Below are 13428 nucleotides of genomic sequence, written 5' to 3' on the forward strand. Positions count from 1 at the left end.
GAAAACTTATTCAAAGATATCTAATTATTGCTATAACTTTTTTTTGAATACCAAATTATTTTATACTATTAGTTGTTGGTTTGTCTAGATTAATGTGCTCTTCTAGTGTATTATTGTTGTAAAACTCAATAAAACTATTAGTGTAATTTTATAGTATGACTGTAAAACACCATTTCAAATTATTTAGAGATAGTGTATTATTGTTGTAAAACACAATAAAACTATTAGTGTAATTTTATAGTATGACTGTAAAACACCATTTCAAATTATTTAGAGATCTTCGATTTGATATATTATGCATCTAATGGTTAAGTCAACAATAATGTGTTGCTGATCTTTAGAAAACTAAACTCTTCGTGTTGTTGATCTTTAGAAGACCAACAACACGTTATATTAGCTACGAAATCATAACTGCTATAATTACAAGTAATAATTTTGAGAGGTTATTGTTGGACCGCTGGGGTCGGTTAGAAGGGGGGTTGAATAACATGCAAAATTAAATAGACAACCCTTCTCGACTTTTCAACAGAATAACACTTGCATAAAATAATTGAACAAATAAAACTGAAAAGAAAGAGGCACACAGGGATTTACTTGGTTACAACCGGGGAGGTTGTTAATCCAAGGAAAGTGTCACACTAACTATCTCCTTCCGGCGGAGAAGCCTCTTATAGCAATGAAACGCACAAAGAAAGAACCTAAACTCTAAATGAAAGTTTACAAGTGTTGGAAATGAATTACTTGAGTTCTTGAAAAGCTTTTGGACCAAGGTTGTATTTATAACCTTGGTCGGGGCGCTCCGAAGGGGTTCCGGGCGCCCTGGGGGGATAAAACTTTATCCCCTACGCAACGGATCGCGCTTGACGCGATCCGGTCAAAAATCAACCTCCGGGTGCCTGGAATGGATCCGAGTGCCTGGACCACTAAGTCAACCAAGTTGACTTTCTGGTCCGGGCCTTCTGCTCCGGTGCTACTCGCCTCGGTCCGGGTCTTCTGCTTCGACCCTGCTTGCTTGGGTGATCTCTGTCATCCAGAATAGGGCTCACACGAACTCAACTTCCGGTCTTCTCGAGTAGGCTTCCGCTCTGGCTTCTCGTCCCTCGAAATCGTCGCGTGCTTCATTCTCGTCCGCCAGCATACTCATCCGCAGTCTTTGTCCCTCGGTCGCACCCCATACCGATCTTCTCGCTAGCTGTGTCTGTCGAGCGAAGAATTGCACGGTAAAACGAAAGGAGGAAGAAACAAGGGGATTAAAGGAGCAGAGATCTCTCTTTCCTTTGCTCTCTTTACGAAAATACAGAAGTAAACTTGTGAAGCTTTCTTCATACAGAAGAGAAAAAAACAAGAGAGAGCAAAGGAAAGAGATATCTCTTCTCCTTTAATCCTCTCCTTTCATTCTGTCGTGCAATTCTTCGCATCACCCGTTGTTTTGTTGTTTTATCCTGGGAAACAGATGTCCAAGCATGACATCTTAGCAATACTATCGGAGAGGACGAATATGTTTTAAGAAGGTTGTCTCACTGCAAGCCTCAGTGTCTTTGATTTTACGAATGATGCTCCTCACGCAACCCACTCAGACTCATAGACTCTGGTATGTTCAACGTCAGTCACATGCCTTCGGCATCAACTTCATCAACTCGATTAATTAAATTATTAAATTAATATTAATAATGATTGTAATTAAATTTTTTATTATTAAATTTTAAAATAAAATGATTAATTAAATAGCGGATAGATTAAAATTTTAATTTATTTTAGCTATTTTGATCTTAAATATTTTTTTAGTTTAATTTTTTTTTATTGTGGAAGTGGTAATTTAAAAAAAAATCTTTAATCTTTTATAAATCAATTCAGCGATAAAATAAAAATAAAAATATAATATTTTTAATAGCAATTATAAACTCTCATGCAAATGAATTATCTTCAATTTATTTTTTTAATCGTTACTAATTTATTTTCTTGCTTGCGTGGGGATTTCTTTATATTGGATCAGGTGGAATTTGATGCAAGATTTAATTAATATTATTGATAACTGAAGATGGTGGATCTAGGGGTTCTTCTATATTTGAACCGGATGGAACTAAATTTAAAATTCAATCTAATTGATGGCTGAAAGAGCTGGAAGCGGAGATTCCTTTGGATCTGATTCAGAGAGAACTTGATGTAGATTGACTGTGGAACTTGTTGAAGGTGGGGATTGTAGGGTCCGATCAATCTTATTGACAGCTGAAATTGATGAATCAGGCCATTCCTCCGGATCTAGACCAGTTGGAACTTGACGTAGGATCTGATCAATCTCATTCGCATATGAAATTAGGGAATCCTCTTGACGTAGGATCTGACCAATCTCATTGATGGCTGAAATTAATGGCTCATTTGAATTTGGACCAAATGGAACTTGAGGTAGAATCCGATTAATCTCATTGGCGTCTGAAATTGGAGAATCCGGTGACTCCTCCAGATTTGGACCAGTTGGAACTTGACGTAGGATTCGACCAATCTCATGGATGGTTGAAATAGGTGGATCCGACGGCTCATCTGGATTTGGACCAAATGGAACGTCATGTAAGATCTGATCAATCTCACTAGCAGCCGAAATTGGTGGCTTTGGCGACTCTTCTCGATTTGGTCCATATGGAACTTGACGTAGGATCTGACCAATCTCATTGGCGTATGAAATTGGAGAATTTGGACCAGTTGGAACTTGATGTAGGATTCGACCAATCTCATGGATGGTTGAAATAGGTTGATCCGGCGGCTCATCTGGATTTGGACCAAATGGAACGTCATGTAAGATTTGACCAATCTCACTAGCAGCCGAAATTGGTGGATTTGGCGACTCTTCTGGATTTGGCGACTCTTCTGGATTTGGTCCATATGGAACTTGACGTAGGATCCGACCAATCTCATTGGCGTATGAAATTGGAGAATCCGGTGACTCCTCCGGATTTGGACCAGTTGGAACTTGACGTAGGATTCGACCAATCTCATGGATGGTTAAAATAGGTTGATCCGGCGGCTCATCTGGATTTGGACCAAATGGAACGTCATGTAAGATCTGACCAATCTCACTAGCAGCCGAAATTGGTGGATTTGGCGACTCTTCTGGATTTGGTCCATATGGAACTTGACGTAGGATCCGACCAATCTCATTTGCGTCTGAAATTGGAGAATCCGATGACTCCTCCGGATTTGGACCAGTTGGAACTTGACGTAGGATTCGACTAATCTCATGGATGGTTGAAATAGGTTGATCCGGCGGCTCATTTGGATTTGGACCAAATGGAACGTCATGTAAGATCTGACCAATTTCACTAGCAGCCGAAATTGGTGGATTTGGCGATTCTTCTGGATTTGGTCCATATGGAACTTGATGTAGGATCCGACCAATCTCATTGGCATAGGAAATTGGAGAATCCGGTGACTCCTCCGGATTTGGACCAGTTGGAACTTGACGTAGGATTCGACCAATCTCATGGATGGTTGAAATAGGTTGATCCGACGGCTCATCTGGATTTGGATCAAATGGAACGTCATGTAAGATCTGACCAATCTCACTAGCAGCCGAAATTGGTGGATTTGGCGACTCTTCTGGATTTGGTCCATATGGAACTTGACGTAGGATCCGACCAATCTCATTGGCATATGAAATTGGAGAATCCGGTGACTCCTCCGGATTTGGGCCAGTTGGAACTTGACGTAGGATTCGACCAATCTCATGAATGGTTGAAATAGGTTGATCCGGCGGCTCATCTGGATTTGGACAAAATGGAACGTCATGTAAGATCTGACCAATCTCACTAGCAACCAAAATTGGTGGATTTGGCGACTCTTCTGGATTTGGTCCATATGGAACTTGACGTAGGATCCGACCAATCTCACTGGCAGCTGAAATTGGTGGATCCGATGGCTCATCCGGATTTACTTCATGTAACATCCGATCAAGCTCACTAGCAGCTGAAATAGGTGGATCCGACGGCTCATCCGGATTTTGACCAAATGGAATTTTATGTAAGATCCGACCAACCTCACTAGCGGTTGAAATTGTTGGATTTGGCGGCTCCAAATTTGGACTAGTTTGAAATTGACGTAGAATTTGATCCAACTCATTCAAAGTCATGACACTAGCTGGTAGACCCTCGCCCTTGAGAAGTCGAGCATTGATACGAGTAGGATGACCAGTAGATGCAATAAACGCAATGGTCATCACAACCCAAAACCTAACTTGCCTCTCCATCTCTTCAAGCCTACGGATGAGATCAAAACAAAGAAAACCTCCTCCTTTTATTTATAGGATTTATCAGTGTAAGTATGATTTTAAAATTCTAATCCTATCTTTCACTATTTATTCCATGCGAAAACAATAAACAAATAATTTAATGCCATTTTGAGATGTCAAGTTTGGTAAGATGTAGTTTGCTATAGATATGCTGAAGTTTTAATAATTTTAAATTTATTTATATTATTTTTAGTTAGTATTAGATATTCAAATATTTGACTATTATTTTTATGATGACCATTCAATTAAATTAAATTAAATATCTTTTAGATTCACTTAAAAATTAATTAAAAAACATTTTTATTAACTATAAGATATGCATAAAAAGATGTTTTATTTTAGAAATAATTATATTTATATTAATTTAATGCCATTTTGAGGATGTCAAGTTTAGTAAGATGTAGTTTGTTGCATAGATATGATGAAGGTTTTAATAATTTAAATTTTTTAATATTATTTTTAGTTAGTAATAGGTATTCAAGTATTTGGCTCGACTAATCTTGGTGGCTGATTCGATTTCATAAAATTTTTTCACTGATCATATGAATAAATAAAAAAAATACACCTAATTTTAAATTTATTCTTTTTATAGGAGAGATATTATTTTATTAATTATTGTGCCAACCAAATTAAAGAATATCTTTTAATTTTTTAAAAAAATAAAAATTTTATAGTAAAATAATCATTGCTCAAAATATAATTGCAAGATTTTGGTAGATTTAAATTTATATATAGTTTATTTTAACTAATTATTTTTATGATGACCATTCAATTAAATTAAATATCTTTTAGATTCACTTAAAAATAAATTAAAAAATATTTTTTATTAACTATAAGATATGCATAAAAAGATGTTTTATTTTAGAAATAATTATATTTATCTCAAAATGTAATTATGTGTGATTGAATGTTTTCGTAGTTTTAAATTTATCTATTCTCCTTTTTTATATATAGATTATTTTAATTAATTATTTTAATGCCAATCAAATTAAATAAATAATTTAATGTCATTTTAAGGATGCCAAAATGTAATTATGATTTCAAAATCCTAATCCTATCTTTCACTATTTATTCCATGCGAAAAACGTAAATAAATAATTTAATGCCATTTTGAGGATGTCTAATTTTAGTAAGATGTAGTTTGTTGCATAGAGATGCTGAAGGTTTTAATAATTAAAAATTTATTTATATTGTTTTTACTTAGTATTAGGTATTCAAGTTAGCTTGATTAATCCTGGTGGCTCGTTCAATTTCATAAAAATTTTCTATCGACGATTGAATAAATAACAAAATACACTTAATATTAAATTTATTTTTTATAAGAGAGATATTATTTTATTAATTATTGGCGGGGTCAATCAAATTAAAGAATATCTTTATTTTTTTAAAAAAATAAAAATTTAATAGTAAAATAATCATTGCTCAAAATATAATTGTAAGATTCTGATAGATTTAAATTTATATATAGTTTATTTTAACTAATTATTTTTATGATGACTTTTCAATTAAATTAAATTAAATATCTTTTAGATTCGCTTAATAATAAATTAAAAAAATAATTTTATTAACTATAAGATATGCATAAAAAGATGTTTTATTTTAGAAATAATTATATTTATCTCAAAATGTAATTATGTGTGATTGAATGTTTTCGTAGTTTTAAATTTATCTATTCTCCTTTTTATATATAGATTATTTTAATTAATTATTTTAATGATGCCCATCTTGTTAAATTAAATAAAATATATTTTAAAATTTAGTTAATTCACTTTAAATAATAAAACATTAAATCTAATAAGTAAAACAGATATTTTATTTTATTTTATTTTGTTAACAGTAGAGACACATAAAAAAGATATTTATTTTATTTTAAAAATAATTATATTTTACTCAAAATTTACTTATTCTTCATTTATATAAAAATTAATTAATTAAGTATTTTCAATGATGTTCATTTAAATTAAATAAATAAAATTTGATAAGTTCACCTAAAATAAATAAATTTAATAAGTAAAAAGTATATTTTATTTATTTTTGTTAATTATAAGATATCAACAAAAATATTTTATTTTAAAACTAATTATATCAAATCAAAAATATTTGAACAAGATTTAATTTGATATATTATGCATCCCGTGATTTAATCTCAGTCAAAGTTATAATTTTTAAATATCAATAGTGAAATTAGCAAGATAATGTATTGTGTTGCTGATTTTCAAAAGATCATAACTTTTGATATATTAAATCAAAGCCTGTTCATAAATCATTTGATATATTGTATGTTTCGTGGTTCAATCCGAATCAAAAGTTATGATCTTTCAAAGTTTAAGTCAATAACAATGTTGTTGTTAGTCTTTTGAAGATCATCAACATGTTGTAACAACTACAAAAATGTATTTGCTACAATTATAATTTATAACTTTGAGATGCTATAATTTTTTATTCGGATTTAATTACAAAATACATAATATATTAAATGAAAACTTATTCAAAGATATCTAATTATTGCTATAACTTTTTTTTGAATACCAAATTATTTTATACTATTAGTTGTTGGTTTGTCTAGATTAATGTGCTCTTCTAGTGTATTATTGTTGTAAAACTCAATAAAACTATTAGTGTAATTTTATAGTATGACTGTAAAACACCATTTCAAATTATTTAGAGATAGTGTATTATTGTTGTAAAACACAATAAAACTATTAGTGTAATTTTATAGTATGACTGTAAAACACCATTTCAAATTATTTAGAGATCTTCGATTTGATATATTATGCATCTAATGGTTAAGTCAACAATAATGTGTTGCTGATCTTTAGAAAACTAAACTCTTCGTGTTGTTGATCTTTAGAAGACCAACAGCACGTTATATTAGCTACGAAATCATAACTGCTATAATTACAAGTAATAATTTTGAGAGGTTATTGTTGGACCGCTGGGGTCGGTTAGAAGGGGGGTTGAATAACATGCAAAATTAAATAGACAACCCTTCTCGACTTTTCAACAGAATAACACTTGCATAAAATAATTGAACAAATAAAACTGAAAAGAAAGAGGCACGCAGGGATTTACTTGGTTACAACCGGGGAGATTGTTAATCCAAGGAAAGTGTCACACTAACTATCTCCTTCCGGCGGAGAAGCCTCTTACAGCAATGAAGCGCACAAAGAAAGAACCTAAACTCTAAATGAAAGTTTACAAGTGTTGGAAATGAATTACTTGAGTTCTTGAAAAGCTTTTGGACCAAGGCTGTATTTATAGCCTTGGTCGGGACGCTCCGAAGGGGTTCCGGGCGCCCTGGGGGGATAAAACTTTTTCCCCTACGCAACGGATCGCGCTTGACGCGATCCGGTCAAAAATCAACCTCCGGGTGCCTGGAATGGATCCGAGTGCCTGGACCACTAAGTCAACCAAGTTGACTTTCTGGTCCGGGCCTTCTGCTCCGGTGCTACTCGCCTCGGTCCGGGTCTTCTGCTTCGACCCTGCTTGCTTGGGTGATCTCTGTCATCCAGAATAGGGCTCACACGAACTCAACTTCCAGTCTTCTCGAGTAGGCTTCCGCTCTGGCTTCTCGTCCCTCGAAATCGTCGCGTGCTTCCTTCTCGTCCGCCAGCATACTCATCCGCAGTCTTTGTCCCTCGGTCGCACCCCATACCGATCTTCTCGCTAGCTGTGTCTGTCGAGCGAAGAATTGCACGGTAAAACGAAAGGAGGAAGAAACAAGGGGATTAAAGGAGCAGAGATCTCTCTTTCCTTTTCTCTCTTTACGAAAACACAGAAGTAAGCTTGTGAAGCTTTCTTCATACAGAAGAGAAAAAAACAAGAGAGAGCAAAGGAAAGAGATATCTCTTCTCCTTTAATCCTCTCCTTTCATTCTGTCGTGCAATTCTTCGCATCACCCGTTGTTTTGTTGTTTTATCCTGGGAAACAGATGTCCAAGCATGACATCTTAGCAATACTATCGGAGAGGACGAATATGTTTTAAGAAGGTTGTCTCACTGCAAGCCTCAGTGTCTTTGATTTTACGAACGATGCTCCTCACGCAACCCACTCAGACTCATAGACTCTGGTATGTTCAACGTCAGTCACATGCCTTCGGCATCAACTTCATCAACTCGATTAATTAAATTATTAAATTAATATTAATAATGATTGTAATTAAATTTTTTATTATTAAATTTTAAAATAAAATGATTAATTAAATAGCGGATAGATTAAAATTTTAATTTATTTTAGCTATTTTGATCTTAAATATTTTTTTAGTTTAATTTTTTTTTATTGTGGAAGTGGTAATTTAAAAAAAAATCTTTAATCTTTTATAAATCAATTCAGCGATAAAATAAAAATAAAAATATAATATTTTTAATAGCAATTATAAACTCTCATGCAAATGAATTATCTTCAATTTATTTTTTTAATCGTTACTAATTTATTTTCTTGCTTGCGTGGGGATTTCTTTATATTGGATCAGGTGGAATTTGATGCAAGATTTAATTAATATTATTGATAACTGAAGATGGTGGATCTAGGGGTTCTTCTATATTTGAACCGGATGGAACTAAATTTAAAATTCAATCTAATTGATGGCTGAAAGAGCTGGAAGCGGAGATTCCTTTGGATCTGATTCAGAGAGAACTTGATGTAGATTGACTGTGGAACTTGTTGAAGGTGGGGATTGTAGGGTCCGATCAATCTTATTGACAGCTGAAATTGATGAATCAGGCCATTCCTCCGGATCTAGACCAGTTGGAACTTGACGTAGGATCTGATCAATCTCATTCGCGTATGAAATTAGGGAATCCTCTTGATGTAGGATCTGACCAATCTCATTGATGGCTGAAATTAATGGCTCATTTGGATTTGGACCAAATGGAACTTGAGGTAGAATCCGATTAATCTCATTGGCGTCTGAAATTGGAGAATCCGGTGACTCCTCCAGATTTGGACCAGTTGGAACTTGACGTAGGATTCGACCAATCTCATGGATGGTTGAAATAGGTGGATCCGACGGCTCATCTGGATTTGGACCAAATGGAACGTCATGTAAGATCTGATCAATCTCACTAGCAGCCGAAATTGGTGGCTTTGGCGACTCTTCTCGATTTGGTCCATATGGAACTTGACGTAGGATCCGACCAATCTCATTGGCATATGAAATTGGAGAATCCGGTGACTCCTCCGGATTTGGACCAGTTGGAACTTGATGTAGGATTCGACCAATCTCATGGATGGTTGAAATAGGTTGATCCGGCGGCTCATCTGGATTTGGACCAAATGAAATGTCATGTAAGATCTGACCAATCTCACTAGCAGCCGAAATTGGTGGATTTGGCGACTCTTCTGGATTTGGTCCATATGGAACTTGACGTAGGATCCGACCAATCTCATTGGCATATGAAATTGGAGAATCCGGTGACTCCTCCAGATTTGGACCAGTTGGAACTTGACGTAGGATTCGACCAATCTCATGTATGGTTGAAATAGGTTGATCCGGTGGCTCATCTAGATTTGGACCAAATGGAACGTCATGTAAGATCTGACCAATCTTACTAGCAGTCGAAATTGGTGGATTTGGTGACTCTTCTGGATTTGGTCCATATGGAACTTGACGTAGGATCCGACCAATCTCATTGGCGTATGAAATTGGAGAATCCGGTGACTCCTCCGGATTTGGACCAGTTGGAACTTGACGTAGGATTCGACCAATCTCATGGATGGTTGAAATAGGTTGATCCGGCGGCTCATCTGGATTTGGACCAAATGGAACGTCATGTAAGATTTGACCAATCTCACTAGCAGCCGAAATTGGTGGATTTGGCGACTCTTCTGGATTTGGTCCATATGGAACTTGACGTAGGATCCGACCAATCTCATTGGCGTATGAAATTGGAGAATCCGGTGACTCCTCCGGATTTGGACCAGTTGGAACTTGACGTAGGATTCTACCAATCTCATGGATGGTTAAAATAGGTTGATCCGGCGGCTCATCTGGATTTGGACCAAATGGAACGTCATGTAAGATCTGACCAATCTCACTAGCAGCCGAAATTGGTGGATTTGGCGACTCTTCTGGATTTGGTCCATATGGAACTTGACGTAGGATCCGACCAATCTCATTTGCGTCTGAAATTGGAGAATCCGGTGACTCCTCCGGATTTGGACCAGTTGGAACTTGACGTAGGATTCGACTAATCTCATGGATGGTTGAAATAGGTTGATCCGGCGGCTCATTTGGATTTGGACCAAATGGAACGTCATGTAAGATCTGACCAATTTCACTAGCAGCCGAAATTGGTGGATTTGGCGATTCTTCTGGATTTGGTCCATATGGAACTTGACATAGGATCCGACCAATCTCATTGGCATAGGAAATTGGAGAATCCGGTGACTCCTCCGGATTTGGACCAGTTGGAACTTGACGTAGGATTCGACCAATCTCATGGATGGTTGAAATAGATTGATTCGACGGCTCATCTGGATTTGGATCAAATGGAACGTCATGTAAGATCTGACCAATCTCACTAGCAGCCGAAATTGGTGGATTTGGCGACTCTTCTGGATTTGGTCCATATGGAACTTGACGTAGGATCCGACCAATCTCATTGGCATGTGAAATTGGAGAATCCGGTGACTCCTCCGGATTTGGGCCAGTTGGAACTTGTCGTAGGATTCGACAAATCTCATGAATGGTTGAAATAGGTTGATCCGGCGGCTCATGTGGATTTGGACCAAATGGAACGTCATGTAAGATCTGACCAATCTCACTAGCAACCAAAATTGGTGGATTTGGCGACTCTTCTGGATTTGGTCCATATGGAACTTGACGTAGGATCCGACCAATCTCACTGGCAGCTGAGATTGGTGGATCCGATGGCTTATCCGGATTTACTTCATGTAACATCCGATCAAGCTCACTAGCAGCTGAAATAGGTGGATCCGACGGCTCATCCGGATTTTGACCAAATGGAATTTCATGTAAGATCCGACCAACCTCACTAGCGGTTGAAATTGTTGGATTTGGCGGCTCCAAATTTGGACTAGTTGGAAATTGACGTAAAATTTGATCCAACTCATTCAAAGTCATGACACTAGCTGGTAGACCCTCGCCCTTGAGAAGTCGAGCATTGATACGAGTAGGATGACCAGTAGATGCAATAAACGCAATGGTCATCACAACCCAAAACCTAACTTGCCTCTCCATCTCTTCAAGCCTACGGATGAGATCAAAACAAAGAAAACCTCCTTTTATTTATAGGATTTATCAGTGTAAGTATGATTTTAAAATTCTAATCCCATCTTTCACTATTTATTCCATGCGAAAACAGTAAACAAATAATTTAATGCCATTTTGAGATGTCAAGTTTGGTAAGATGTAGTTTGCTATAGATATGCTGAAGTTTTAATAATTTTAAATTTATTTATATTATTTTTAGTTAGTATCAGATATTCAAATATTTGACTATTATTTTTATGATGACCATTCAATTAAATTAAATTAAATATCTTTTAGATTCACTTAAAAATTAATTAAAAAACATTTTTATTAACTATAAGATATGCATAAAAAGATGTTTTATTTTAGAAATAATTATATTTATATTAATTTAATGGCATTTTGAGGATGTCAAGTTTAGTAAGATGTAGTTTGTTGCATAGATATGCTGAAGGTTTTAATAATTTAAATTTTTTAATATTATTTTTAGTTAGTACCAGGTATTCAAGTATTTGGCTCAACTAATCTTGGTGGCTTCATAAAAAAATTTCACTGATCACATGAATAAATAAAAAAAATACACCTAATTTAAAATTTATTCTTTTTATAAGAGAGATATTATTTTATTAATTATTGTGCCAACCAAATTAAAGAATATCTTTTAATTTTTTTAAAAAATAAAAATTTTATAGTAAAATAATCATTGCTAAAAATATAATTGCAAGATTTTGGTAGATTTAAATTTATATATAGTTTATTTTAACTAATTATTTTTATGATGACCATTCAATTAAATTAAATATCTTTTAGATTCACTTAAAAATAAATTAAAAAATATTTTTTATTAACTATAAGATATGCATAAAAAGATGTTTTATTTTAGAAATAATTATATTTATCTCAAAATGTAATTATGTGTGATTGAATGTTTTCGTAGTTTTATATTTATCTATTCTCCTTTTTTATATATAGATTATTTTAATGCCAATCAAATTAAATAAATAATTTAATGTCATTTTAAGGATGTCAAAATGTAATTATGATTTCAAAATTCTAATCCTATCTTTCACTATTTATTCCATGCGAAAAACGTAAATAAATAATTTAATGCCATTTTGAGGATGTCTAATTTTAGTAAGATGTAGTTTGTTGCATAGAGATGTTGAAGGTTTTATTAATTTTAAATTTATTTATATTGTTTTTACTTAGTATTAGGTATTCAAGTTAGCTCGATTAATCCTGGTGGCTCGTTCAATTTCATAAAAATTTTCTACCGATCATCTGAATATATAAAAATATACGCTTAATTTTAAATTTATTCGTTTTATAAGAGAGATATTATTTTATTAATTATTGTCGGTGCCAATCAAATTAAAGAATATCTTTTATTTTTTTAAAAAAATAAAAATTTAATAGTAAAATAATCATTGCTCAGAATATAATTGCAAGATTTTGATAGATTTAAATTTATATATAGTTTATTTTAACTAATTATTTTTTGATGATCTTTCAATTAAATTAAATTAAATATCTTTTAGATTCACTTAAAAATAAATTAAAAAATATTTTTATTAACTATAAGATATGCATAAAAAGATGTTTTATTTTAGAAATAATTATATTTATCTCAAAATGTAATTATGTGTGATTGAATGTTTTCGTAGTTTTAAATTTATCTATTCTCCTTTTTATATATAGATTATTTTAATTAATTATTTTAATGATGCCCATCTTGTTAAATTAAATAAAATACATTTTAAAATTTAGTTAATTCACTTTAAATAATAAAACATTAAATCTAATAAGTAAAATAGGTATTTTATTTTATTTTATTTTGTTAACAGTAGAGACGCATAAAAAAGATATTTATTTTATTTTAAAAATAATTATATTTTACTCAAAAATTTACTTGTTCTTCATTTATATAAAAATTATT

At 33.5% G+C, this 13428-nt stretch overlaps 1 protein-coding gene across 1 annotated transcript; it reads right to left on the reverse strand.

Moving 5' to 3' along the window:
* Positions 1–2098: 2098 nt before the first annotated feature.
* LOC122034954 (histone-lysine N-methyltransferase 2D-like) lies at positions 2099–4237 on the reverse strand. Its single transcript, XM_042594345.1, has one exon. It carries the CDS (start codon positions 4235–4237, stop codon positions 2099–2101), a length of 2139 nt encoding a protein of 712 aa, XP_042450279.1.
* Positions 4238–13428: the final 9191 nt, after the last annotated feature.

This window comes from Zingiber officinale, chromosome 1B (assembly GCF_018446385.1).
Source record: "Zingiber officinale cultivar Zhangliang chromosome 1B, Zo_v1.1, whole genome shotgun sequence".
NCBI classification, from domain to species: Eukaryota; Viridiplantae; Streptophyta; class Magnoliopsida; order Zingiberales; family Zingiberaceae; genus Zingiber; species Zingiber officinale.

Coding starts and splice junctions, on each gene's coding strand:
- LOC122034954 (XM_042594345.1), bottom strand. CDS start 4,237: ATGGAGAGGCAAGTTAGGTTTTGGGTTGTGATGACCATTGCGTTTATT.